This window comes from Drosophila erecta, unplaced genomic scaffold (assembly GCF_003286155.1).
Source record: "Drosophila erecta strain 14021-0224.00,06,07 unplaced genomic scaffold, DereRS2 tig00000021-arrow-pilon, whole genome shotgun sequence".
Classification (NCBI taxonomy): domain Eukaryota; kingdom Metazoa; phylum Arthropoda; class Insecta; order Diptera; family Drosophilidae; genus Drosophila; species Drosophila erecta.
The window spans coordinates 690,220-715,520 of record NW_020825198.1 but is presented as its reverse complement, the minus strand read 5'-3'; the positions used below and the strand labels follow the sequence as shown (position 1 = coordinate 715,520).

At 46.9% G+C, this 25,301-nt stretch overlaps 7 protein-coding genes and 1 long non-coding RNA gene across 12 annotated transcripts; 6 read left to right on the top strand and 2 right to left on the bottom strand.

The window, feature by feature from the left end:
• The first annotated feature begins 34 nt into the window (after nucleotides 1–34).
• On the top strand, nucleotides 35–1,389 carry LOC6545068 (vesicle transport through interaction with t-SNAREs homolog 1A). The gene is made up of 2 exons (XM_001971010.3): nucleotides 35–270; nucleotides 337–1,389. Exons 1-2 carry the CDS (start codon nucleotides 177–179, stop codon nucleotides 933–935), a joined length of 693 nt encoding a protein of 230 aa, XP_001971046.1. The 5' UTR covers nucleotides 35–176; the 3' UTR covers nucleotides 936–1,389.
• Nucleotides 1,008–2,472, bottom strand: LOC6545067 (ras-related protein Rab-14). The gene is made up of 2 exons (XM_001971009.3): nucleotides 2,163–2,472; nucleotides 1,008–2,032 (listed from the first exon to the last, which is right to left on the bottom strand). The coding sequence occupies exons 1-2, from the start codon at nucleotides 2,340–2,342 to the stop codon at nucleotides 1,571–1,573; spliced, it is 642 nt and encodes a 213-aa protein (XP_001971045.3). The 5' UTR covers nucleotides 2,343–2,472; the 3' UTR covers nucleotides 1,008–1,570.
• A 348-nt stretch (nucleotides 2,473–2,820) lies between these two features.
• Nucleotides 2,821–7,691, bottom strand: LOC113563957. The gene is made up of 4 exons (XR_003407729.1): nucleotides 7,496–7,691; nucleotides 7,151–7,339; nucleotides 3,020–3,225; nucleotides 2,821–2,929 (listed from the first exon to the last, which is right to left on the bottom strand). It is a non-coding gene; the product is annotated as an uncharacterized LOC113563957 (long non-coding RNA).
• On the top strand, nucleotides 2,851–4,717 carry LOC6545066 (retinoid-inducible serine carboxypeptidase). Of its 2 annotated transcripts, none has more exons than XM_001971008.3 (4): nucleotides 2,851–2,902; nucleotides 3,274–4,059; nucleotides 4,118–4,303; nucleotides 4,358–4,717. In XM_001971008.3, exons 1-4 carry the CDS (start codon nucleotides 2,851–2,853, stop codon nucleotides 4,651–4,653), a joined length of 1,320 nt encoding a protein of 439 aa, XP_001971044.1. In that variant the 3' UTR covers nucleotides 4,654–4,717. The 2 variants fall into 2 exon arrangements, with proteins under 2 accessions (XP_001971044.1, XP_015013569.1); XM_015158083.2 differs by lacking the exon at nucleotides 2,851–2,902 and adding an exon at nucleotides 3,139–3,198.
• LOC6545065 (retinoid-inducible serine carboxypeptidase) lies at nucleotides 5,212–7,367 on the top strand. The gene is made up of 4 exons (XM_001971007.3): nucleotides 5,212–5,427; nucleotides 5,923–6,714; nucleotides 6,783–6,968; nucleotides 7,023–7,367. The coding sequence occupies exons 1-4, from the start codon at nucleotides 5,361–5,363 to the stop codon at nucleotides 7,316–7,318; spliced, it is 1,341 nt and encodes a 446-aa protein (XP_001971043.1). The 5' UTR covers nucleotides 5,212–5,360; the 3' UTR covers nucleotides 7,319–7,367.
• Nucleotides 7,634–10,556, top strand: LOC6545064. The gene is made up of 2 exons (XM_001971006.3): nucleotides 7,634–8,319; nucleotides 8,739–10,556. Exons 1-2 carry the CDS (start codon nucleotides 8,200–8,202, stop codon nucleotides 10,365–10,367), a joined length of 1,749 nt encoding a protein of 582 aa, XP_001971042.1. The 5' UTR covers nucleotides 7,634–8,199; the 3' UTR covers nucleotides 10,368–10,556.
• A 248-nt stretch (nucleotides 10,557–10,804) lies between these two features.
• Nucleotides 10,805–12,913, top strand: LOC6545063. Of its 3 annotated transcripts, XM_026977938.1 has the most exons (4): nucleotides 10,805–11,415; nucleotides 11,499–11,708; nucleotides 11,779–12,192; nucleotides 12,256–12,913. In XM_026977938.1, exons 3-4 carry the CDS (start codon nucleotides 11,779–11,781, stop codon nucleotides 12,706–12,708), a joined length of 867 nt encoding a protein of 288 aa, XP_026833739.1. In that variant the 5' UTR covers nucleotides 10,805–11,415; nucleotides 11,499–11,708; the 3' UTR covers nucleotides 12,709–12,913. The 3 variants fall into 3 exon arrangements, with proteins under 3 accessions (XP_026833739.1, XP_026833738.1, XP_001971041.2); XM_026977937.1 differs by having other exon boundaries at nucleotides 10,926–11,708; XM_001971005.3 differs by lacking the exons at nucleotides 10,805–11,415; nucleotides 11,499–11,708 and having other exon boundaries at nucleotides 11,737–12,192.
• Nucleotides 12,914–13,151: 238 nt separating this feature from the next.
• LOC6545085 (proteoglycan 4) lies at nucleotides 13,152–16,092 on the top strand. 2 transcript variants are annotated; one of them, XM_026977692.1, is made up of 3 exons: nucleotides 13,152–13,361; nucleotides 13,414–13,669; nucleotides 13,739–16,092. In XM_026977692.1, the coding sequence occupies exons 2-3, from the start codon at nucleotides 13,632–13,634 to the stop codon at nucleotides 15,957–15,959; spliced, it is 2,259 nt and encodes a 752-aa protein (XP_026833493.1). In that variant the 5' UTR covers nucleotides 13,152–13,361; nucleotides 13,414–13,631; the 3' UTR covers nucleotides 15,960–16,092. The 2 variants fall into 2 exon arrangements, with proteins under 2 accessions (XP_026833493.1, XP_026833492.1); XM_026977691.1 differs by having other exon boundaries at nucleotides 13,153–13,361; nucleotides 13,420–13,669.
• The last annotated feature ends 9,209 nt before the right edge of the window (nucleotides 16,093–25,301 follow it).

Genomic DNA, 25,301 nt, shown 5'->3' with positions numbered 1-25,301 from the left:
CTTCGAAATCAAGTTGACCAGAACCCACCAATATTTATGGATTGCTATTCTCCTCACGACTTGGTCACACTTGATCAATGTTTACTTCTTTTCTCCGAAAAATCTGCAAATTTCGCGAACTAAAACGAAGCAAATACCCATAAGCAACTAAAGAAGGAAGAATACAAACCGCACAAATGTCGCTTCTGGAGCAATACGAACAGCAATATGCCTCGTTAATCGCAGAAATCACGGCCCATATTGGACGTCTGCAGCAGCAAAACAACAATAGTGAGTGTGATGGTTGTCCATGGATTGTAATCATAATGGTGATTACCATTTGCCAATTTACTCCAGGCGAGCGCCATGATTTGTGCAGCAAGATCGACTCCAGTTTGCCCGAGGCCCAGGAATTATTGGAGCAGATGGGTCTGGAGGTGAGGGAGCTGAATCCTGGACAGCGGAGCAGCTTCAATGGAAAGCTGCAGGTGGCCCAGGCGGAACTGAAACGCCTGCAGGCGGAGTACAGAATGACCAAGGACAAACAGCGCTCCCAAGCCAACACATTCACCACTCTGGACTTGGGTGACAGCTATGACGATGTGTCCATAAGCACAGATCAACGGCAACGCCTCTTGGACAACTCGGAGAGGATTGAACGGACGGGCAACAGGTTAACTGAAGGATACAGAGTGGCTGTGGAGACGGAGCAACTGGGCGCCCAGGTCCTAAATGATCTGCATCACCAAAGGGAAACTCTACAGGGAGCCAGGGCACGACTTCGAGAAACCAACGCCGAGCTGGGCCGAGCTTCCCGCACCCTGAATACCATGATGCTGAGAGCCCTGCGGGAGAAGGTGGTCTTGTATGGAGTGGGTGTCTGCTTTGTGGTAGCCGTGGGCGTCAGTCTCTACTTGACTTTCGCACCGAGTTCCAGCAGCTCCGTCTCCTCGTAGTTATTTTAGCTAGCAAACCAAAAACCAATGATCTTAGCCCAAATTCAAATGGTGTAGAAGCCTGTCCATTCCAATTTCGAGAGTTGATTATTTATTGTTTAGCATATGTTACTTTTACGAGATATTCAGTGCAAGAAAGCTGCAAATTACGCACTAATCTATATACGATAGGATGGGGTAATTGAATAAGAGTCCAGGCTCAGAATAGTTATCTGCGGTTGAGTAAGGAGTTATCAATGCCTATATATGTTGTTGTCATTTTACCTTTAAGATTATTTTAACCATTTTGTTAAACGATAGAATTCGTATTACTTTTTAATTCTTTGTTATTATACCCGAGATCTTACCACAGATTACTAGCCTATCCCACGAATGAACCCCATCCTTGTTTGCGTGTACAAAGTTTAAATGGTTAATGTTTGGCGTCTGGTTAATAGAAACTAATCCTACTCTATGACTCGTGTTCGCATTCGGGACGTATTTTTCGTAAAAATTCGAAATGAACATGTATCTAAAAATCATAACATAGCCGAGAGCTGTCAATAAATAAAGGAAAAGTAAACATGCATCTCTGCATGAGCCATTGAGCCCGGTGGGGTTGAGGGTCCCTAGCCGAACTCAATGTTTCCCAACTGCTAGCAGCCGCAGGAGGAGGCGTCCTCCTCGTTGGTCGCTGCACCGCTGCTCGCAGTGTCCACCTGGAAGCTCTTGTGCTCCAAGGCCTGCAGTTCCATCTTGGAGCGATTGGCATGCACCAGTTGCCTTGAGATGTCCCGGAACATCTCCTCCACACCAGCGCCGCTGCGACAGGAGGTCTTGTATGTTGCACTAATCAGTGAGTGGCACTGCTCGCAAAAGGCCTCCACTTCCTCGTCGCTGACCTCCGGCTCCCTGCCCTCCAGATCGCTCTTATTGCCGCAGATGAAGATCTTAGCGTTTTCTGCATAGGTCACAATGTCCAGCAAGTGCTGCGACAGCGAGTGGAACGAGGCGGCGTTGTCCAAGGCGAAGACCAGGATGGCTCCCTCGGCGAACTTGTAGTATGAGGATGTGACCGAGGCCACGCGCTCCATGCCACCGGTGTCCCATAGTTGGAGCTGTGAAGGCAGGTGGTACATAAGTGTCTGACAATACAATATGTTGTATTCTTGAACTGCATTTGTATTCAACATTTATTTAAGAAGTTGAATGATGCTCTTCCATGGGTAATCAACCCACCGAACCCACCTTGATCTGCTTTTCATTCACACTGTATTCCCTGTCGATGTGGTCCAATCCCAACGTGGATTTCCTGTCCGTATCCGTGACAAAGGTGTTGGTGGCAAAGCGCCGGAACAGGGAGCTCTTGCCCACTCCGTAGTCGCCGCACAGGATCACCTTCTGTTTGGGTATGCGCATCGTGGCCATGGCTGTGGTTGCTCGATTAATCCCAAATTAATCCAATTAGATTATATTGCACCTGCAGACACAAAGGCGACAACAAAAGTGCAACAACAGCTGTTTATGCAAAAACAATCAGCTTCGCAGCGTTGCCAGCTCTTTGGACTTCATCGATGGCCGATAATTCGAATTCTGTCATCGAATTCAAATGGTCTTATCAGTTGCGATCTATGTTCGGATTTCGTTTATGTGAAACAATTCCACCCAATTATAATATATTGCTAATCAGTCTGGAAAGACATAAAAGACATAATGGCAAATACAATTTCTCTTTATTCCGCTAGTTTTCTGTGGATACTGCAAATATTCGTATTTCAACTTTCTGTTGTGGTTTTAACAATAGTTGTACTGACATAAGAAACATACTTTTATAAATATAAAACAAAGAAAACAGATCGATAGAAGCTATAATATATTATTATTATATATTATTATAGCCGTTAAATAAGCCCGTGAGCTTCACTCCCAGTTGAAAATGTCGATTTGGCTGGTAGCATTCCTGGCGTTCTTCGCCGCCTTGGCGCATGGTAAGATTCGTAAATCAAGCGATATCTCTGAAAGGAAAGTGGAAATAGTTTTCTGTGGATACTGCAAATATTCGTATTTCAACTTTCTGTTATGGATTTAACAATAGTTGTACTTACGTAAGAAACAGACTCTTTTATAGAAGCTATCATTTTTGAAAAACTATTATCTGGTGTCAATTTCTGCTGATAGTGCTCTGTAGCCGTTAAATAAGCCCGTGAGCTTCAGTATCACTCCCAGTTGAAAATGTCGATCTGGCTGTTAGCATTCCTGGCGTTGTTCGCCGCCTCGGCGCATGGTAAGATTCGTAAATCAAGCGATATCTCTGAAAGGAAAAATTGCAATCTTTAAACGAACAAATGCCAAATCGTAGGCAAACCCGGATACGGTCCCGGTGAGCAGGACTGGGGCTACGTGGACGTGCGTCCCGGTGCTCACATGTTCTACTGGCTGTACTACACCACCGCCAATGTTTCGAGCTATACCGAGAGACCTCTGGCCATTTGGCTACAAGGAGGTCCTGGTGCCTCCTCGACGGGATATGGAAACTTCGAAGAACTCGGACCCGTCGATTTGTACGGCGATTGGCGCAGCTGGACCTGGGTGAAGGACATGAATGTCCTGTTCATTGACAACCCAGTAGGCAGTGGCTTTAGCTACGTGGACAACACGGCCTTCTACACGGCCACCAATAAGGAAATCGCTCTGGACTTGGTTGAGCTTATGAAGGGTTTTTATACCCTGCATCCGGAGTTCGAGGAGGTGCCGCTGCACATCTTCTGCGAGAGTTACGGTGGAAAGATGGCTCCAGAGTTTGCCCTCGAACTGTACTACGCCAAGGAGCGTGGTGAAATCAAGAGCAACCTGACCTCGGTTGCCTTGGGGGATCCATGGACCTCGCCCATCGACTCCGTGCTCGCATGGGGTCCTTTTCTCAGGGAAATGGGAATCGTGGACCACGAGGGATACAATGCCATTCAGGAGGCGGCGAACCTCACAGCTCAGTTGGTGGATGAGGAGCGATGGATTCAGTCCACCTATCAGTGGGGCAACACCCAGTGGGAGGTGATGAAAGCCTCCAAAGGCGTAGACTTCTACAACGTGCTGAAGGAGACCAAGGGTGGTCTCTACCAGAGAGCGAAGGCCTTGACCTCCGAAGGTGACCCAAACACTCCGATATTAAACGAAATTTTTCAAACCCTGATATTTCCCTGCAGAACGTCTGTATCGCACCATGGTGAAATACGATATTGACGAGGATCGAAACAAGTTACTGGAGGATTTGATGCGGGGCCCGGTGGCGGAAACCCTGGGAATACCCTCGAATGTCGTCTGGGGAGCGCAGAGTGGGACCACCTTTGACATCCACAGAACCGACTTCATGAAGCCAGTCATCCACATTGGTAGGGATACTATTTCTTATATCACGAAAACGTCTGACTTCTATTGAATGACAGTGAACGAATTGCTGGAGAATACTCCTCTGAAGGTCGGCGTATTCTCCGGTGGCCTGGATTTGATTTGCGCCACTCCGGGCACCGTGAACTGGATCGCCAAGCTGGACTGGAGCCGAAAGGACGAGTACCTGGCTGCTCCACGCAACGCCATCACCGTGGACCGCATCCTGGAGGGCTACCAAAAGACGGGCGGCAACTTCTCCATGTTCTGGATCAACCGAAGTGGTCACATGGCTCCGGCGGACAACCCAGCGGCTATGAGTCATGTGCTTCGGGAGTTTACGTCATTTGGGTAGATTCATTTAAATGGATTATAATAAACTATGCAAGCCAGTTGTATACTATATTCGTCTGAAAATAGAGCAGTGTTTTACTCAAAGAAGCTGGGGATCTTATCATATTACATAGTTATTTGATAAATGTATGAAATTTGAGATTGTCTGAGTCTGGCCTTTCAAAATCATCTATAAGGTCTTTACATAAAAATCCACAGAAATGTTAAATATATGATTTTTTGAGCACCTGAAATGCTAAAATGCATAGCCCTTTACTCAATATCAAAGTATGTCGATGATATAAGAGCTTTTAGCAGACACTTTAGTTATCTTTCACGCATGTCACGTAGGATAAACTGCAACTGAAAGCAAAAAATAATAGGAAAAGCCCTCGGAAAACCCACTCAAGATAGCGAAGTCCATCTTTGCGATGATTTTGGGGCTTCTGAGGCTTTATCTAAATATATGACATAAAGATTCGCAAAATCGGACGAGTGTCAAGCACAGACTAACCAAAAAGCCGCGTCACCCTCCAGAGAAGGGCCATAAATACTCTGCAAACACAACTCCCCCGCCCGCAGATTGAGAATTCCAGGTGTGTCAGGTGCTGTGGCTATTTTACCTTCAATGAGTGGGAGCAACCAGCGATCAATTGGCGGTGGAACTGCCAAGTGTGCGGTTGTGTCTCGATCGGTGTCTCTTGGAATCGGAGCTGAAACTGGTGCACCATGACTGGACGGGCTATCATCGCTCTTTTGGCCCTACTGGGAATTGCCGGCTTGGGTTCTGTTGACGGTGAGAAGCGTGATTTGTATTCCAATTAGGGGTGCTAATCAGTTAGAAAGTGTTCCAATGCAAACGGCTCTTTACGACTTGGTGAACAGGTCAACAGAACTATCAACAGAACTATAAAATGTTTCGTTTTGGGACACCCCTTAATTACCACTGTAAAAAGACCGCCATTCGATTTGATTCCCATGAGATGCAAGTGCTTTTATAAGGCAATACAATCAACTATCTACAATCAACTATCTACAATATCTTTAACAATTAATCTTATCTAAGTGGCTACTTGGGCAGCCGTACTTAAAGGCTAGATTACTCAAGTATTCCAAAGAAATCAGGGGCTGTCATCCAAGTCCGTTTATGCGTTCATAAATTCCAAAGTCAAAGTCAATAATAAATAACTATTTAAGCAAATGGTAAATAAAAAGTGCTGCATAGTGAAAACAGGTTAAAACCGAGAGTGAAAGAATCGAAAATGTATATAATACTTAAATTTTTTGCCAGCTCGCAAGGGCTACGGATCCGGTGAGCAGGATTGGGGATTTGTGGATGTCAGGACTGGCGCCCACATGTTCTACTGGTTGTACTACACCACCGCCAATGTCTCTAGTTACACGGAGCGTCCCCTTGCCATTTGGCTCCAAGGAGGTCCAGGTGCCTCCTCGACGGGATACGGAAACTTTGAGGAGTTGGGTCCTCTGAAGCTCGACGGCAGCTACCGCGACTGGACTTGGGTCAAGGACATGAACGTGATGTTCATCGACAATCCCGTGGGCAGTGGCTTCAGTTACGTGGACGGATCCTCTTACTACACGACCACCAACAAGCAGATCGCTCTGGATCTCGTGGAGCTGATGAAGGGCTTTTACACGAACCACCCGGAGTTTAAGACCGTGCCGCTGCACATCTTCTGCGAAAGTTACGGCGGAAAAATGGCCCCAGAGTTCGCCTTGGAACTGGAGTACGCCATCCAGCGAGGAGAGATCGAGAGCAACTTTGTTTCGGTGGCCTTGGGAGATCCCTGGACCTCCCCCATCGACTCTGTGCTCTCGTGGGCACCCTTCCTGCTGCAGTTGGGAATCGTGGATCAGGATGGCCACGACAAGATCGAAGCTTCGGCCCTGAAGACTAAGGACTATGTAGAGCGCGAGAGGTGGACACAGGCCACTCTGCAGTGGAGCTCCACCCAGTCGGTGGTGCTGCGCGAGTCCAAGGGAGTGGACTTCTATAATGTGGAGACTCCCACGCTGGGTGATCAGTACAGGTTGATATCCCGAGCTGCCATGACTCCGGAGGGTAAGATCCGTCGAGTAACTTATCGAGCTGATTCTCATCAACCACTTCTTCACCAACCACTTATCCAGAGGTCATGTATCGCACCCTCGTGAAATTCGATGTGGATGAGGACCGTGACAAGTTGCTGGAGGATCTAATGCTTGGACCCGTAACCAAGGCCCTCGGAATCGACACCGGAGTCAAGTGGGGCGCCCAGAGCGGCTCCACCTTCACCAAGCTGATGGGCGATTTCATGAAGCCAGCTGTGCATATTGGTATGTGTCAACGCTGTGGATGCTACCTCAAATTATAGCCCTATGACATTTTAGTGGGTGAGCTGCTGAGCAACACCACCGTCAAGGTGGGCGTGTTCTCCGGAGGTCTGGACCTGATTTGCGCCACTCCGGGAGCCGTCAATTGGATCGAGGCCATGGAGTGGACCGACAAGCCCGCTTACCAGGCCGCTTCCCGCGTGGGAATCACCGTAGATCGAGTTCTGGAGGGTTACGAGAAGACGTATGGCAACTTCAGCATGTTCTGGGTCAACCGGGCTGGTCACATGGTCCCTGCCGATAATCCCGCGGCCATGTCGCACATCCTGCGCCACTTCACCAAATTCGGATAACCGAATAGTTGGGTGACAAGCCTAAAATAAAGATTATTTTCGAAATGTATAGGCTCTTGTAATTTGTTTGGATTGAATTGTCTACGATTGATTGGGTTTCAAATTGGTAGTGGAAATACATTCGATACATTTTAATCAACATATATTAGTTTCAATTTGCACAAACTTTATAATTACATTATTCGGTTGAGTTAGCTTGGGTGTTTTATATGTTTGCGAATTCAATTCATTCTGAAACTGAAAAACAAACAATTTTCCCTTTAATCTCACGCCACTTAAAAAGCGATCGCCTGCAGCGTTGCCACATGGCGAGAGTAACAGTAAAGTTGTCGCATGCGCAGTTGCACCCTCTCACACGCACAGACACACACACACTCGCACAGCCGACTTCCCTTCCGCTCTCTTTCTTGCGCCCACGTTGCGCATGCGAGAGCGAGAGAGGGAGCGAGCGAGCAGAAAAAGAAAAACTGCGCGAGATAACGCGGCAGCTATTTTTGTATGGGTCGTCGACTAGTTCGCACGGACATCGGAAAATACGCAAGGTGCAGCGCACGGCCAGTTGGAAAATCACTATCAGCGAACAAATTGGGTGCCCAGAAAGAGACAACAAAAGCGAGTAAAGCCAAAACAGACGGAAACGCCAAAGAAAAGCGAGAAAAGCAATGACGAAATGATTTGAATTCGCTTGACAGTCAACGCGCATAATCGTAGCCATCGCACACACACAGCCGCACGGACACAAACACACACACACACAGGCGGGCGGGAGTGTGAGTGAGAGAGCGAGAAAGGGTGAGCGGGCGCAGCAGCAACAACAACAAAAGAAAACAAGACGAAAACAAACGGCAATTTCCGTGTAAATTGCACGGGAAACACAAACAATGCGAATACGCGAGAAACGCAAGTTGCAGAGGGAGATGAGGGAGGAGAAGCGCGGGGAGAGGGAGAAGAAGGAGCACAAGGAGTCCTCCAAGACGCAGGACAACAACAACAAGGCGAAGGTAAGTGGCCACAGTCAAGCCTCGCAAAGTGTTTCCACCCTATTTTCACTGCACAAAGAACGCACTTGATCTAGGCGTTTTATTTCCTATAAGCTTGAAGGAGTAAGATAAAGTCATATTTTGTTATTCAGATCGTATTAAAGTATCTTGAAATGTCACGTGGATTCTGTGAAATTTGTCCTTTTGTAATTTTGTTCCTTTTTTAAATTTTTTATCGTATCATTATAACTTGATGCAGATTAGATAGTGATTCGAGCTCGTAATTGTGTAGAAATTCAACAATTTATGAAAGTCCCTCGAACTACATTGTTCACGCTCAGAGGGAGCACTGTACTTCACATTCATGGTGCTATTACTATGCACGATTTCAACTGTTACAATACCAAGTAATGACAGCACTCCGTTTCCCTCGTCGTTAGGCCACTGACACGGAGGTTCTCACACCAGCTCCTGCGCCTGCGCCTGCTCCACCAGCAGCACCCACTTCGACTGCATCGCCCACACCCACTAGCACGCACACCCCCAGCCTGCCGGCCAACGAGAAGGTGGCCTTCGACAATCGCATCAAGCGCAAGAATGTCCTGGCCCTCAACGAGAAGGTGGCTGCTCTGCGGGAATACGATCGCCTGCCGGTTTACAAGCACGTGGGCCGGCTGTTCAACTGCAGCCCGGACCAGATCAAGCGGATCGTGCAGCAGCGTCCGGAGATACTGAACGCGTGGGATCAGCGAACGCGCAGGAGCCAGGACGCCAAGACCATGGAGACGAAGACCGTCAGGGTCTCGATGCTGGGCAAGGCCGTGTACGATTGGATACGCCGCATGATGTACTACAAGGACTTCAGCATCTCCGACGGACTCATTCAGAAGATGGCGCTGCAGTTCAAGAGCTCCATGGGCCTGGTCCACTTCTTTCCGCACCAGGAGTGGTGCGACAAGTTCCGACGCACCTACAGCATCCAGCACAGCGACACCAAACTGCTGAAGATCGGCTACACGCAGGGCTACTCGGTGCAGATCAAGGACATCGTCAAGGACGTCATGTCGGAAAGCATGCCAGAGAGTGGACCGCGGCAGGGTGAGGAGGACGACGAAGAGGTCAGCTTGGGCAGCCCGCTGAGCAGCCACCATCGCAGCTGTGCTGAAGACGAGGACGACGAGGTGGATGTGGACGGTGGCGGCGTCAGCGGCGAGGATGATCTGGAGGAGGAGCCTGATGTCAAGCCCTCGTTGAGCGAACTGAATCTGTCCAGGGCTCTGAAGCCATTGCCGCCTCTGGTTAGACTGCCCCTGCAAGCCAACACCCCGCCAGGCACCTCCCAAAAAGTACTCCTGGCCACACCCATTGTACCGACGCAAGCGGGCGGACAGCCCATGACTATGACCATCATACCACTGGCCACCCTGGCTCAGAGCATCACCAAGATTCCTGCCATACAGCCGCAGGACAAAGGACCTGTGGTGCCGCCGCCCAAGCTAGAGATCAAGCAGGAAAAAGACATCAAGGTGGAGCCCAAGGACCCGGAGGAGTTTCCGGCGGATCAGCCGGAGGCGGAGCTGCAGGAGAACGAAGTGCGAGCGCTAAGGGATAAGGAGCTTGAAATTCCACCCACCGTGCAAATCAAAGTGGAGCCAGAGGCTGAGCTGGAATCGGAAATGGACCAGGACCCAGCGGATCTCGATGAAGACGCGAACAATGGTCGCTCCAGTGTCACCTCGCTGGCCGAGGTTCTGGCAGCCAATGTGGAGGACGAGATGGAGTACATCGAGCAGATGCGGCAACGCAAGATGAGTTCGCCTGCGGCAGTTGAAAAGACGCTGAATCCTCGCCAGGCCACCAAACGTCGCCATGAGTCCGCCCATGACGATAACAACAATGGCGGGGGATCCGGCCAAAAGAGTGGGTCAAGTGTCATCAGCTGTGCCGATGCACGCAAGTACCTAAAGCTCCTCGAGGAGTTCGCTCTGTACAAGGAGAACTACCGGCTGATTGGCCTGATCACACGAGCCGATGAAGTGATGCGGGAAATGGATGGCAATGTGCCCTAGAATCCGTAGAATGCTCCAAGCAGTGAGCGCCACATGGAGCAGGTGGAGGAGGAGGAATAGCTGCAGCCAAAGAGCATGACCTATGCAAACTGATGCATCTAGAAGATGCACATCGGTCGGATGCAATCAATCATTAGGTCTAAGTTGGACATTATTTGTATTTGCACCAAATAAACGCAATCAAACCCAGTTTTTAGTGCGTCTTTAATGATATTCATTTCGAGTTAAATTGTTAATTGCTATATTTCTCTATGTGCTCTATATTTCGTATTTCTTGCCCGGCAGCTATTGTCTTTACCTCTGCTGTGAATGTGCCCGTCTGTAACCCTATTATTCTGAACTACGTTGTGTATTATTACAGCTACATATTTCCACACATTCACGCCAGAACAAAAAGTCGGCTAAATATACGCGCTGATTGCCTTTTTGTGAAGTGCGCATGTCTGCCCTTAGTTGAGCTTCTTCTTCTTTTCTCGCCGGCGGGAGGTCACCCACTACCGCCCTTTCACACACACACACACACACACACGCAAGCCAGAAGTGGGAAAGAGAAAGAGCGCACGAAAATGAAAATAACGAAACGAGGAGGTCAATCATTGAATTCAATCTTACTGAAGATAGAATTTCCCTGCTTCAGGTTGTACCTTAAACTTTTCCCCGATCTGTGTGCAATTCCGAAGAGCGAGTAAATATAAATTCAGATTTAGCCGATTTCCTCATGCCGACAATCTTGATTGGGGCTAAAATGGTCAAATGCGCAGGTCTGCCCTTAGTTAAAGTCTGAATATTTGTTGTTCTCCGCTCTCCGCTCTGCGCTCGCTCTCTCGCACACACGTGCATCGAAATTGCGGGGGCGCTGTAGGTCTTTGTTTACAAATACGCCACTGCAGGTGCCATATATAAGTTCAAAAATTCGAAATTTATATAATAAATAAATAACGAGATAACGAGCAAAATTCGGATTCAGCTACGTTTTCGTTTGCCACAAGTATGTGGGAATTACGCGACTTATTGCGCATTTCCACACGCACACATGCACGCCCGTCAGGTCAGTCGACTAATCAATCAATCACTCAATCGAGACACACGCACACACACACACCCGCCCATTTCGGTTCTACATCAATTCAGTTTGTGATTGTCGCTTGAGGAGAGCATAACGCCGGTCGTCTCGCCAGGTGGTGGAAACAAGTTTATACATATATATGCACATCCAGATCCAGAGCAACTACAACAATCGGTGGGAGTATGTGAGGTGTTTGCCAACACTGGACGCTCCAAGTGGCAACTCTGGCCAACTGTAAACAACAACAGCTGATTGCAGCTTGAACAACAAAAAAGGTAAATATTTATGTTTATAATCCAATGAATATGATAATTACTCGAGTCCATGCAAATGCGGTGCTGGCAGATGGCAGCTGCACTACCAGATCGCTTCAGTGCGGGCAAACGGCAGTTCTGGCGCGAGTTTCTGGCCCTTTATCAGGGCATGCCAGAACTGTGGGACGTCCACCACGTCAATTACAGGAACAAGGAGCTGCGGAACCGGGCCTACGAGTTGCTGGAGCGAAAACTCCGGGAGATCCAGCCGAATGCCACGCGCACCGAAGTGGGGAGGCGCATCAACATATTCCGCACCAATTACAGGCGGGAGCAGATGCGAATCCTCAAGCAGAAGGAGCTGGGGCTGCACTCTGACCTCTGTAAACCGACTCTCTGGTTCTACGACTACATGGGTTTCCTCCTGACCCAGGAGACCTTCCAGCACAGGACCAGAAAAGGTCGTGGCGGCAGACAAAAGCCCGATTTTCGCAGGGAAAAGGATGTAAGATTGTGCTTTTCAATGATTGAATGGTTCATCAACAAATTACATATGTATATCGCTTAGGACAAGTACACCTCGAAAAATACAGATCTCAACACGGACAGCGTTTGTGATTGGCCGATGAAGGATGACAGCGCTTTTAACTACCCGTCCGAGCCCACGGCCCCACAATCCGAAGAGGGTTCCCTGCTCAGTCCAAAAGTGGAGATCATAGAGCCGGAAGAAGGGCACTGTGAAGTCAAAGAGGAAACGTGTTTGGGAAATTCATTGGACCCGAAGGAACCCACATCCTCGGTCCAAACGGATCCCGAGAATGAGCGAGGAACGGCACCCATGAAACTAAGCGAATCCTCCGAAGTGCTGGCCAGATCCTGGGCTATCCAGTACGAGGAAATGTCGCCCACGCAACGGATTCTGGCCAGAAAGGCCATCGCGGACATCCTGTTTGAGGGATGCATGGGCAACCTGCGAATAAACCGTGGCGATCAGCAGAGCACCGTGGGAAATCATTTCTGAATACTAGATTACTACTACGTCATCGGATGTTCCTGCATTTGTTACTCTACGAGTTTTCGTAGCTCAGAACTAAGCATACGGCTCTAAAGAAAGTTCGAACCCACTCAGGCCATAATAACGATGAAGGAGGCATTGCAAACTAGGGGTAATATAGGTACTAAAAATAAAATTAAGATTCAAAAGTGAATACAGTTTAAATATATCAGCCAAACAGAATTATAAAATATGCATTTGAATTTCCCGCCCGAACACAGCAGTGTTGAAAAACGGCTTGCAGCCGAACGAAGCCATAGAATTTAGAGATGAGTCTTCAGTTCTGCAAACACGAACACACCAGGCGGTAATTATTTAATTGACAGTTTTTGGTACTTTGGTCATAAAGTGCCCTTGCAGATTACTTTTAAGTTTTATTATAAAGGTGTTTGTTTGAGTTTCGAATACGTTCGGTTGCTGTTTACCTGTTGTATCGGCCGAGCTGTGCCACAAAATCACGCACACATCTCTCATTTACTATTGTTTTGCTATCGTATCTGACTGAAGAGGATGAAATAGAGGAAGTGCTTCGGCCTTACTTGAATTTCGTGGAAGTGCTGCGCAAGCGCTGGTCCTTTAGAACCATTTGCACACCTATTTCGTAGGATTAACCACCATTAGTAAGAAACTGAAACGATCTGTTCATATGAATTAGCATTTAACAGCTGATAGTTATAGGTACGCCAGGCTACATTCTACTTATTCGAGCCCATTGACTCCTCTGTGAGTCTTCTGAGAATCCCTTTACATGTGGGAGAGTCCGCATCCCGCACTGCATTGTACCGTGTGATCTTGGCGAAACTGCAAAAACTAAACGTCTGAGATGCAGCAATCGGCAATAGAGAATAAATTGCACATTTTCCGTCTTTCCTAATCTGAAAAAACGATCAATGATGCAGAGGTGCAATGAACTGGGCAAGAATTCCGCGTGAGTAGCAATCACTTTTGTATGTGCACCTTCTATACAAAACGAATCATCAACTCAATGCCATCGCAGGACCTGGCAGCTCTTAGTTCGCTTCGATCGCAACAACCTGAAGGTGAAGAAGGGCCCCAACGGTCACTATTTGGAGAGTAAGTGTCGGGATGAGTTGCGCAAGGCGCTACCTGCAAAGTCATTCGAGGAACTGATGACCTGGGTGGCTAAATGGCTAAAAAGGCTGGACGAGATGAACGGCATGGTGAGCTCTGGCTCGAAATCCCAGCAGGAAAACGACAAGGAGTCTGAGTTACTTGCTGAGGAACAAGTGAAAGAGGAAATAGCAGCCAACCCATCGGTTGTGGACCTTTGCAGCGATGAAGAAGATGCGGAATCAGTTGTTCGCTTTCCTGATAGAGAAACCCTGGACGCAGAATCAGTTATCTCCAGTTCCTCGCTTATAGTCCTTGACGATGAGCTGGGCGAGGTCAACCTGAAGGACTATGCTGATCACGTCGATGGTAAACTGGATGAAGCCTCATTAAGGAAGCGAAATCGCCGGGAGGAGGATAACACATCTTTTAACGCCAGTAAGCAGTCCTCGCTTAAGGAGTTTTTAACAGACAAAAAAACAAATCTAGAACAAGCTCCATCGCCTGTCTTCCGCTCTCTGAAAACGTATTTCAGACGACAAAAGCTACCTGCAAGTGGCGAAGCAGGCGGCCAGGTACTTCGCGAACTCAACGTCAAAGATGGAACCACATTCAAGCACTCCGCCAAGGAAGATAAGTCATCCGACCTCATAGTCATTGATGATCTAAGCCCAGAAGTCGCGGCGAGCACAGAAGAAACCCACGAATCTGTTATAAATGAAATAGCAGAGCCAAACACCCCAACAGATAAGGAACCCAAACAAAGTGATATCAAGAAAGAAGTGCCAAATTCTAAGAACATGATTGGGAAAGAGAATTCATCCTGTGATCCTTCAGCAAGTCAAGATAGAGAATCAAATTCCGATGCCTTGCAAAATGTTCCAATTAAATCTGACCCAGAAGTGCACTTGGAAAGGAATGGAGAAGCGAAAGAAAATAATGAACCCAACGCAAAAAGTGAAAGTGAAAAGCCTGATACCAGAGTGAACGAACCAAATCAAGTAGGAGCAAAAGTCCACCTGCTTCTGAAGGACTTGCTTTCGACCGACTCGGAGGCTCCTATTGATACGAATAATACTCCAGAAGTTTCCCCCCAATTCCCAATAAATGCGATACGAATTCGTAGTGACCTGGTTTCCTCCCCAGTGGATATGATTCGGGTTCGCACCGATCTGTTGCAGCAGCAAGTGGATCAGCCACCATCACGTGCACCTATTGACCCGTCTAAATCTTCCAAAGCACCGGGAGCAGCTGAAAAGCGAAGATTGTCGCCGGAACAGTCAGGAAATCAGTGCATATCAACTTGCAATAGCTTACACGGTCAGCCGAAAAGGTCAGCCGTGGATGGCTATAATCCCACATCAGTTGCCGCCTCCACATATTCACCGAGTATTCCGGAGGCCGCTGCACCAGCATATACCGCCAGCTATCAAGTAAATGGGCCACCAGCACCCGCTCCAACCACAACGTCCAGTTATCTGGCGACTGTTCCCTCGAACGCTTGTCCAGTTTCCTCGCGCAGTCCCCAACTAGTAATTCCACCATCACCGCTTGCAATATCCACTCAATCCTCTGTTGTGGCCACCCCACCAGTATTCAACGCGGGATATCCACGACCTCTCTCTGTGGTTGCGCCTACTATAATCAACTCCAGCTATCCAGTGGATCCGGGACGAGCCAATTCGTTTTGGTACCCTCCACCGAATCAACGTCCAGCTATTCCGGTGGTTACTCGGCCCAGTACCACGTGCACTTACCAGTCACTTGGGACACCTGCTCCGTGCACCAGCTCCAATTACCAAAGAACAAACCCTGTGCCTGCTGTACGGGCTAGTGTTTTAAGTTACAAACCAATATTGCCAAGAGCTCCAGGAACAGGGACTACACCCAGATATCCCACAACGAACTCCGTGGCTCCTGCGCCCGCTACAGCCACCTGCTATCAATCCAATAATGCATCCAATAAAGCGCCTACAGGATGCAATCGTCCCACCGACTTGACCAACATTATGGGCATGCTGGCTCAGGTGGAGTTTTTCGCCTACGGCCAACAGAATCATGAGGCTTTCCATCTCGTCAATCAGCTACGCCTAAGTCTTCAGAAGGGAGCGGCAAATAATTTCCAAGCTCCTCAGCGAAATGCTTGACCATTGCACCACATTACAAACGACCACTTCTTCTGGAAGGCGTACTCAAGAGGATTTGTTTTTTCGCTAGCTTTTAGGATTTGTTAAATACGCAATTATATATTGATAGAATATAAAAAAAATCATTGCATTACAATACTAAAAATTCTGGCAGCTGTAAAGTTGCTGACTGAATTGAATTGTATTTCATTTTTACTGTATTATGTTATGTTATTAATTAAATTCAAACTAATTTTTGTTAATGATTTGTTTTGGTTTTACTTTTAATTGTGATAGAAGTGACTTGTGAATAAGTCAAACATCTGTGCCCTTTACATTCAGCAGATGAGCTGATGAAACTTAATTCAAATTACGTACATAAAAACATAAATTTTTGAATGTAGTTCTCTGAGCTAAAAGTAACCGGTCTCATTCTACTAATTTGTTTTTTCGGTTTAACTTCCTGTTATGAATTAGCCACTATATCAGTGACCGCTGCTGTAGGACCGCAATTAAGCTAGTCAAGGACAGGGAAAAATTCAAATCACTGGGAGATGCCGATTGGGGCTGGTTCCGATGCTTCTGAGCTGTTGTAGCACTTTGCACCTGTCGTCCGCCCAACGCAAGTGAAAAATCAAGCACAGCTTTAATTGATACAACAACCGCAGTGGAACCCAGTTCTGGGTGAGATGGGGTGATGGTGTTCTGGGTTTCTGGCCCAGCAGTTGCAGTTGCAGTTGCACGTGTTGCCCGCAAACTAGTCGCGGCAAAAATGCTGTAAGAAATGCAAGGCAGCTGCCGCTAAAAAGCGGGGGGCTCATGGGCCACGATGCTTGGACCCCACAATCCGCAAAGAATCAGAATCAGGAGGGAAAAGCGCCCTTCGAGGGGCCGAGTCCTAAATGGGCATTGAAATTAAATGCAGCTGCTTTATTGATGCTGCAGCTTGGTTCGCCATCATTTTATATATAGAGATGACTACTTGGCCATTTCCAGATTTATCTAGGATTTAATATCTATGAACTATGCACATTGGCTTACTTATATGTTGAAATATTTAATAAAGTAAGGAACGAAATATTTTAGGCATTTGTTGATATAACTTGCATTGATTATTTTCCTAAAAAAGTTGTATTACAATTAGGTAAACTAAAGTGTAGTTGTAGTGTTACTGCACTTGAGTCATCTCTGAATGGATAGGATGCGATTGGCGGTGGAGCGAGGGGCAAGGGCCAGGCCAAATCCGTGAATATGCCACAGATGCTGCCCCAGTGGGCGTGCGGTGGGCGTGGCAGTGCAGAAACGGAGTGAAATACCCGCGGTGGTCGCCGTTTTCCTGCACTTGGTGGGCGCCAGCAATCTGCAACAGCAGCAATCTGCAGCAAAAACATCAACGGCAACAATCTGCAGCAGTAACAGCAACAGCAACAGCAACAGCAAAAGCAACACAAACAATCTGCAACACGGCGCCTTTGCCTTTTTGGGACATTTAATGGGAGTTGCCGTTGCCTTTTTTGGTGCAACGAAATCAAGCAACAAAAATCTTTTTATCGCTCGATGCTTCTCTGCTTTTCCTCGTCGGCTGATGATGATATCGTTTGTTTGTTTGTTGCCCGTTTGTTGGTTTATACGCCAACCAATGCAGTTGCATTAAAGTAAACGCTTTTTGAAGTGCCTATCTGGGCGAAAGGAGCCGCATTTGGGCCTTAACAGCGGCTCAAATGATCGCTATTTGGCCAAAACCAGAGCCCAGCCCTCTGGAAATGAGTCGATTATGAATTCGTCGGGATCAAGATAACCGGTGCATATATATCATGGCATATCATGGCATGGATAGCCATCAGTTGGAAATATGCCTACTTTTTCCAGATTAGTCGTGCCTATTTAAACTGTATTTCCAGACAGCCTTTTGTCGAACTCAAATGTGGGCAAACAGTTGAACAATAACCAATTGCAGTTCCCACACACTGCGGCACGCGTCGGACACGAAAACCACCCCGAATTCAGAGGCGCATCCAGCGGATTGCAGGTGCGGATTGAGTGCGCAATGGTGGTCACATAGGGGTGGGAACTCCATTCGGTCAGGGCACTGGACACTCGGTTGCTTCTCAGCGCGTCGCGAGAATCGGGAATCCGGAGAGTCACACGAGAACCGAAACAGTTGCTCATGTTGGGAATGGAAATCAAGTGGGAATGGAAGTGGGAGTGGGAATCCGAGGGAAATCGCTTCCAAAGTGAGGGTGAGATTCTGGTGTCGTGTGAACTTTGGCGAGGAATTATTTGCTAACTAACAAGAGGAGGCTTCTCTAGAGCATAGGAACCAAATTCAAATTAAGTTGGATCAGATATTCTCAGGAGGTGTGTGTCGGACTTAATGTGGGAAACAGACCCAGAATGCGACGGGGCATGGGTATGAGAAGAATTCCTCCGATTTTTGGGTTCCTCTTGAGCTGAACTGCCACAGCCAGCAATTACACGATCAAAAATTCTCCTCGCACTTTTTGCCGCATTTTCAATTCGGAAATATCTCAGGTGCTGTTCGCATGACCGAAGTGTGGGACTGAGAACTGATTCGGATGGGTATGGGCACATACTCGTATAGATTTGCTATCCTGCCTGCATCTTAATGAATTGCCGGCCATTTGGTGCCGCGCTGCTAAACGAGCATTACCTATTAAGCCCATGCCATAAGCTCCATAAAAGTTGACATGAGCAGCTGGAAATTCAAAAATCCACCGCCAGAATTTCGGTTTCGACCCCAATGAGCGTTAATGATGGGACAACCGAAAAAAGGATACGGCGCCTTTTGATTCTCGGCATATTTTCTGCTCAGCACGGCTGCGATTGTTCCTTTTTCTTGTGGTTTACTTTTTGGGCGAAACTTTTATGAGCGAATGAGTAAGCCGAAAAGTGGAGCTTTCGGCGACACCTTTTAAGCGCGCCAATCGAATCAGTGTTTTAACACGAGAATACCATTTCCAAAACGAGCTAATTAACGACTCCCGAAATAAAAAATATAAATAACAATATATAAAACGGAAAGACAACCCAAAATTCTACGAATACCCAGGGGCAGCTGCAAACGGAGAATTGGGCAAACGGAATTCATATTCGTTTGATTCCATTTCGCCATCCTGCGAAAGTGAAACCGCAGCAGGTGATCGTCATCATCAGTTTTTGCCAACAAGTTTTGGCAATTTGAAAATCTCTGCGCTAATTACTGACGACTGAACTTGGGAACCGGGGACATGCAGCTGCCTGGGAATCGGTGTCCGGATTGGGAACGAAACTGGGACCCAAACAGGGACCTTGTTGCCTAATTGAACCCATCAATTCGGAGTTAATGAAGTGGCAGCCGGTCCAGAAAATGTCGCTGTGCATTTTCAGCTCCAGCGACGCTGCAATTCATGAGGCATCTCTCTTTTTCGGTCGATAACGGGGCATAAAACACATTCGCCAGTTGGGAGGAGAGCTACCTGTACAGCAGCCACTGGCTACCGTGGCGGCCGTTTAATTAGCAGGTTAATTGGCCATGAGCCATCGCCATCGCCATCCCCATCTCCATACCCATGCACCAAGTGCATCTCCATTCGCCTCAGCCCCTCGATTTTGCAACTTAATTAATAACCGAGATAGCGAGATTTTCTTTGGCCAACTGCCGTTTGTCATAGATAAATTTACAGCGAAAGAAAACAGGGCGTTTAATTTCACGAACCACGCAAAACCACAACTTGTTGAACTTACATAGCACCTATTCGAACTAAGATTTTCTCTGCGTGCATGCGGAATCTGCATTCGCAGCTAGGAGGTTGTTTTTTGGGAGAAGAGCCTCTATCGATTGTGCAGTGACAAATGATATGTTGACAACAGCCAACAGGTAGTTGCAAAATTTTGACTTTTGCTTATCGTCGAGGTGCGAGACATTATACGTGAATAAATGTGCAGACGGAGGAGTTTGGTAAATGGAGGTTGGGAGCCCCATCTGCCACAGCTTCATTTGCGAAATCTCCCGTTTACGATGATCATTTACCGCCGTGCAATTACTCATTGTTATCAGCTCCCAAGCTGGGATCTTTATTTAAAGAAGCTTTTCTGGTAGTCATCCCAGCCCATCACGGATCATCGATCATCATTTACGCAGACTATCAGTTAAGTGGAAGGGAGCAATCTCTAAATGAGAACGAGAAATGAACAAGAATTATGTTTTTGATACATTTTTTACTACTCTAAGCCAGATTAAAGTATACATTAAAACAATTTTGCACCAAAATACTAATCAGCATTGAAACATTAAGAAAGAGATAAAATAACTTCTTCTGATCTTCTTTACCTGAAAAATGTTACTCCTTCTGTGAAGGGGTTTGTTCCCCTTTGGTTTCTTCTACAAATTCTGCATACTTACTTGTCATTTATGTTTAAATGATTCTATAAAGCCTTAATAAAGCCTACAACTTAAGGAGTAATCCCTCTTCGGCTTTCAGGAGAACTACTCTTACGTTCCCACGGAGACTTTTTACCCCAGGCACCACCCCTTTAAAAACCCCTCAAACCAAAACCCACCACCTTTCAACTGACAGCTTACCCCTTAACCCCTCCATGGAAACAACTTCCACACAGAGCTTCCCCTGAAATTCCCCTCAGTTTCCCCTGAGTTTCTCCTCACTGAGCATGCGCGACGGTTTCCCCAGCTGAGTTAGCTTCCCCAATCGACTGAGGTTCCCCTACTCGGCGATCCATTGGAGAATTGCCCCAATCTCAGAGATCTCTCCTCCTCTCTCAGCTTTGCGAGATCGGCTCTTTGGCAATGTTGGAGCAGCAAACGAATCGGGTTCGTAATCATGCGGAAATGATCGCACTGACCTTTCTGCAAATCAATGCTGGTTGCATTCTGCATCCATCTGCATTTTGCGGTTTCAGATTTTAAGGGCATCAGCAATCAGGGAAATTAAAAAAAAATATATCCTGCAAAATACTAATTAACTAGTTAGGATAGACGTGCATCTCTCCAGGATTTCCTACTCTTGCAACCACATTTCATGTCGATTATCTCGGCGGCAGGAGTAAAAATCATCGCCGACCTTTTGATCTGCTTTGTTGCACTCAGTCAATACAATTATTATTGATTTGCGCTGGCTTTCGCGGACTGGGCTTTATTAGGGCGCTCCAAGGTGAACCTGAACCTGCTCCTCGCATCCCCATCTTTGGCTGAGCCGAAACCTGAATCTTAACCCCAACCTGTAGCTGAACCTGAACCTCAGCCGCTGCCCATGGCGCGCAATTTGCGTCTACGTGTCCGAGATTTGTAGTTGCAATCAGTTTGAACTGTCGAGTGACGACCGAGAAAGAAGGAACCCGGTAACCCGGGTACCTGGGCATCTGAGTACCCGTGGAGCCACGATTACGTGCCGGGGCCAGGTTCAATCTCCAACTCGGCTTTCTGACTTGGTTCCCAATTTAGGTTCAATAACTGTGAAATAATCAGTGGCGGGAGTCGGGGTAAAAGTCAAATATTGGCCATCATTTCGATACGGTGTACTTGGGAAGTAAGGGCAATCTTTTGCACTTGAGGTCGCTTCATGCTTTTTGCAAAATCTAAGTAATTTAAATATCTTATAATGATTTTATTTCGCAGCAGATAATCTCTTTGACAATCTCCTCTTTGAATAGTATTTATCTTGGCATAATCTACATCAATGTATTCAATGTATTCATCTGGTCATCCGTTATGACCACGATTAGTCACTTCCATCGAGAGGGCCTTAATCCCGCAGTCACGGCGATCGGCCGAACTACTTTATTAAAGGCCTTCCACGACCATGTTGCACTTCAGCTTTGGCTAAATGGCATTTTAATCAAAATTGTCGCCCGCGGGGCCTTGGCCAGCATTAATGCGCTGCATTATGGCCGTGGCAGCAAATTAAAGCCGCCTAAATGTTAAACAATTTGCACTCGGGCTCGGTTTGCTCGGGCTGCATTAGTCAGCGAGTCGGGCAGTCAGGGAGCCAGGGAGATGGCCGAAAAGCGCTGTCTGGCTGAAAACAACCCGGTTTTGGCCGGCGATCTCAGTCAAGTGGCTGGATCGTCTGGCTCACTGTCTCACTGTCTCCCTGGCTGGCTGGTTGAGTGACCAGGCCGGGTCTTCTCTGGTCTAGTTAACTTAATTTCAACGTCACGTCGTCACAGTTGGCCGTCCCTGTGGTTTTCTGGTCATCGTTGTCTGATTTGAATTCCCTAGCTATGCTTTTTGTACGCTGCCATTTTTGCGTCTGCGTCTAATCTTACTCGATTTCGAGGTCATGGGAAAAAGCATATTCAGTGGAATCTTGTTTGCCCACAATTGCAGCCGAAATGGGGAAGAGATGCTGCAGCTATTTTTTAAGCATAATGTTTCAGATAAATTATATGGCGAGTAAGACATGAAACAGCTTAATATAATTAAACTTAAACTGAACAAAAAACCGAAACAGTTATGTAATATGCTCCGCATTTCGGAAAATTCTTTGAGGCAATTTAATTTGGTAACTCCAGAGGGTTTCACACCTGGGCATTTAGTGCTGCCCGACAAACTTGACCCAATTGGAGCTCCGCCGTTCCCGGGAATGTTTCTCCAAAGCGCTGAGGGCCACTTGGCGTTCGCCGGTGGGCAATGCCAAACAATATCAGCTTAATGACTCAATTCCGTTTAATTGAACACCGGGCTGGGCAATTACACAAGACATTTAGTGGCTGTAATGCGACCACTTGACTCGTTTCATTTCGTTTCGTTTCGATTCGATTTGATACGCTGTCGTCTGGCGTTTCCACATAATTAAAAGGCCGGATTCTAATTACCGCCCCCCTCGCAGTGGGGAAATGTGTCAGAAGGCATTTAGAGGGGCATTCGTTTATGCAAATGCCACAACAGAAATAACGCCCAGCTGCAAACTCGGGTGTGCGCATGACAAACGACTTGAACTTGCGACTGGTGGGCAAAAGACACAGAATCATAATAAAAACGAAAATGAAATTCGCAAAATTTAATAAAGTTTGTCGGCCGCCATAAATTGCGTTAAGCGTTTACCATTTACATACATGTGTGCGACATGCTGAGAAGGCTCGAAGGTGAACAGCACGCAGAAACTCGCAAGCTCAGAAAAACAGCAGCCCAGAGTCAAGTTTGTGTCTTAAGTCTTTCGTTTTTTGTCAAGTTTGTGTCTGGAGTCTTTCGTTTTTTTTTTTGGAACAGTGCGTTCGCATTTGCATTTGGCTGCAATTTTTTAATTGATATTTAATTGCGGGCACACAATTAAACGCAAATAAAATTATATAGTTTTTTAATGCTCGCAGCTGCAAGTTGAACGCAAATGTAATTTGATTTTATGAATTTATTTTACTATTTACTTATGAGCTTAACGGGCTACTTAAGTTTTTATTGAAACCCGAGAGCAGCTGCCTTAGGTAGACAATGGGCTGCGAAAAGGTGGCAAGCTTTTGAGAGCAGATGCGGCCAAGTGGCTGCCATCGGTGGTACCCATCTGGTCTAGTCCCGAATAGCATCTATTGTCCTGGAAACCCTTGTCTAACACTCATCAAGTTCAATTGAAGTTCTCACGTTCGCATTTGTTGGGCTAATTGGAGTGGGGATCTCTTTCTGTTCACAGTTTTTCCAGTGAAACAGGAAACGCGCTTAAAGAGCTTTGGATTCTCGTGTGGGAATGCATGGGACTCATGATTACCTGGCAAATGTACAAGGCACGAAACCAAGACCAAAGCTTAAAGATTGTTCAAACCCCTAATTGAGACAAACTGAGCCAAATTTGTCTTGTCGGCAGCCTAAAGTCGCCTATAGGCGTTGGCGGGACTTTGAATTGATATGAAATTGAGTTGGAATAGGTATCAAGAAGCTGAAACAGAGGGTAAAATATATAAAAATCGATTCAATTGAAAATGATGGTTTATTTAAACCAAAAGATTCAATGTTTTGTAGAACAAGCAAGCACACACCGTTAAACTGTTATTTATTTGATACTAGTTCTAGTGAACCGACTATCCACAACCAAGCTGCACAACATGGCACCTCCTTCGCCCTTGACCATGGCTCTGAATTAGTGTCTTTCGGTAAACTATTCCTGCTTATCTGCTTGTCTATATCAACATATCGGCCGCTATCTGGCCATTTGGCTGCCTGCCCGCGGCCTAACTGGCCGGCAACATTGAACTCGACAAGCAAAACCAAGGATTTTGTTGCGTCTGCAACTTTCTTGGCGTCTGCAACCCACGGCCAAGATTTGGCGCCATTGAAATTGAACAACATGCAATGCAAGGCTGGTAAAAATAAAAAAAAACCAAGGAAAAGCCCCCACTGAACAAGGAGAATTCGAACTGGAGCTGCGCAGCAGACCACGCACCTCAACCTCAAGCTCAGCTTCAGCTTCAGATTCAGATTCGGATCCAGACCCGATCCGAGATTCAGCCCAGACATTTGTGGGGTTTTGTTTGCCAACAGACAACAGCCGCAAACGGGGGCATTGAATGCTTTATTTGGTAGTGGAAACGATTTGCCAGCTTGGTGCCAAGTTATGCGTCGCCCATGGCTGCGAAAAAAGAAAAACAAAAAAAAAAAAAAGAAATAGTAAAATGGGCAAGAAATAGGCGCCCAGCTGCAGCACTCGGCACTCGAATTTCCGTCTATTGAACTCTCTGCTCGGAACACCATGTCAGCAGCATTCGATTAACTTTAATTTGGACCGCAAATCGCAGATGCTGCTGCTGCTGCTGCTGTGCTTGCTTCGTGTTGCTGATGGGCAGATGTTGCTGCGTTTGTCATCGCTGCGACAACGGCAACTTGCAACATGGCTGTCAGACTTTTTGGACAGCGGCAACTGCAGCAGGGACACCGAGCATCAAACGATGCCGCGTTTGCTTCCGCCATCATTAATAATCCCAATGGCCATATGCTGATATACTGAGGTACTGATATACTGAGGTACTGATATACTGAGTCACTGAAGCACTGATGCTACCAATACCAGATACTGCTGCTCTTGTTCTTGTTCTGATGTTGCCTGATCTTGTTGCTGTCATTTCGCTGGGACTTTTAATTTATTTATGGTTTGGCCTTTGCCGCATTCAACTGCCAATGGCAACTGGCCAATCTGGATGGGATGTAAGTGGGCATCCAGGCTCCAAGAACCACCAGTTTCCACCAGCATCCAGTGTCGAGTGTCCCCCTAAATGGCAATTAAGCAAACAATTTATAGCGAAAATGTTCGATTTAATTAATGTTTGGGCTGCACGCAGAAATTAGCAAACACATGTGCCATTCGGCTGGAAAAGCTGGGAAGGCACTAATACGCTGATGGAGAGCCACCAAGTGGTACTTCT